Below are 1,739 nucleotides of genomic sequence, written 5' to 3'. Positions count from 1 at the left end.
TTTTTTTTTAATCCATATTTTCCATCCCTTACAGTCAGAGGAAACAACGTTGACATTGTCAAGCAGCCATTCCAGGAATCCCTCACCTTAACTGGCCCGTCGTTGTTTTCAGGGACTTTTTCTGACTTGAGGTAGCGCTTCAACTTCCCATCAAAGAAGTCCTGCAGGAAGCGCTCCAGAGCCTTTCCGTCTCGGCTGCAGGCAACAAAACAAAAGACATYAGAGGAGAAAAACAAAGAAAAAAACATATTAAAGCAAATCTTGGTGGACTCACGAGAACTCCTCGCTCATGACGTATTTGTCTCCCTTGGCRGTGCGGATGGCGACGACGGGCAGCTCGCCGGAGCCGTCCAGGCCGAAGTCGGACAGGTCGTGGTTGAACTGGTTCCTGTTGGCGACGGCGAAGTTCAGCTTCTTCCCCTGGTCCAGGAAGCTCTTGGCCACCTTCATCACTCTGGGTCGAGAAGGGCGAAAGAGGGAGGAGCGTGTGAATAAAGCCGAGTCGGCGCGCGGCGCGGAGGAATCGCACGAGGCGCCCACCTGTTCCTCCAGTAGTTGGAGCCTTTGGGGTTTTTGTCGTAGTCGACGTCGTAGTACGCCACCAGCAGGTCTTTGCCCTTCAGCTGGTCTTTGTTGTCGTCTGTCAGGTGGGGACAGATTCCRAAGCTAGGACGGAGAAAAAGGGGAAAATATCAACAGCTGCGTTTATGTTGGTCTTAAAAGGTGACATTTTGAAAATAAACTTGCTCATTGGAAGATTTCATAAAATTTCATTTTTTGCTAAGTTTAGTCGCCTAGATGAAGTGGTTTTGGTTTGCGTTTCACAAAACACCAACTAAAACACGTTTTTTGCATCACGAGTCACATGATCAACAATCGGATGCTACTATTGGTGGAAAAGACAAAGAAGATAGGAATAATGATGGCACGGCAACGTTTTAATGACTTCTCATGTATTCACGTGTGATTTTAATTACATTTTATGTTTAATGGGAACACAGCAAACTTAAAATTGTGTCCAATAATTAATTGGTTGATTAGAAAAAGAAATGAACAGCTCCTGCTTAATGTGTTGCTGCTACATTAAGCAGGAAGGGCTGAGCTCCCCACATGTTGATGTTAGACGTCTGTTTTCAGCTACAAATGCATCTTTTGCTACAAATGATCAAGTTTACACYAAGAACGATGGTACTGTATTTTAGGCAATACACATTTATATTTTCCCACTCAGAAAAGGAATATTTCTTTAATTGCACCTTTTAATGCATTTCTAATATTGGATAAAAGTCTTAAATGTGCCAGTTAATCGACTCCTAAAGCGATCGTTGGTTGCACTCACATGTTGTCCTGGATGAACTTCTTGATTTTGTTGCTGGTGAATTTGTCCTCGGTGAATTTCACGGAGCCGTCTTCGAACTTGTTGGCRAGACGTGGAGGACGGAACAGGACGACTCCCCTGCGATCAGACACAGGAAACATCCTCGCTGAAATATATCGTTTTATCTTAAACTTCAGAACCATTTTCACCCCCCCGCCTCCCTAGTTCTCCGACGTGTGACGCAGGAACTCACTCTCCGCCGTGGCTGCTGAGCAGGGCCTCGGCGTTGGTGTGTGCGAAGCGGTAGTCGTCCCTCAAAGCGCTGGCGGCCTTCAGGAACTCGGTCTGCTCTGAGCTCTTGTCGTCAGCGAAGAAACCTGACGAGAGAAATTCAGAACAAACATTTTTAACATCACGCTGG

At 46.0% G+C, this 1,739-nt stretch overlaps 1 protein-coding gene across 1 annotated transcript in view; it reads right to left on the bottom strand.

Moving 5' to 3' along the window:
• pdia3 (protein disulfide isomerase family A, member 3) overlaps positions 1–1,720 on the bottom strand; it is a gene marked incomplete at its 5' end in the record, with an annotated part of 19,511 nt that extends 17,791 nt beyond the window's left edge. Inside the window, 5 exons of the mRNA XM_017305144.1 lie at positions 87–195; positions 275–454; positions 541–666; positions 1,340–1,456; positions 1,572–1,720. Coding sequence (XP_017160633.1) covers positions 87–195; positions 275–454; positions 541–666; positions 1,340–1,456; positions 1,572–1,720 — 681 coding nt within the window. The remainder of the gene's footprint in view (positions 1–86; positions 196–274; positions 455–540; positions 667–1,339; positions 1,457–1,571) is intronic.
• Between the last annotated feature and the right edge of the window lie 19 nt (positions 1,721–1,739).

Source organism: Poecilia reticulata, linkage group LG6 (assembly GCF_000633615.1).
Source record: "Poecilia reticulata strain Guanapo linkage group LG6, Guppy_female_1.0+MT, whole genome shotgun sequence".
Lineage (NCBI taxonomy): Eukaryota > Metazoa > Chordata > Actinopteri > Cyprinodontiformes > Poeciliidae > Poecilia > Poecilia reticulata.
The sequence above is the reverse complement of the archived record's forward strand: the minus strand, read 5'-3'. Positions and strand labels throughout refer to the sequence as shown.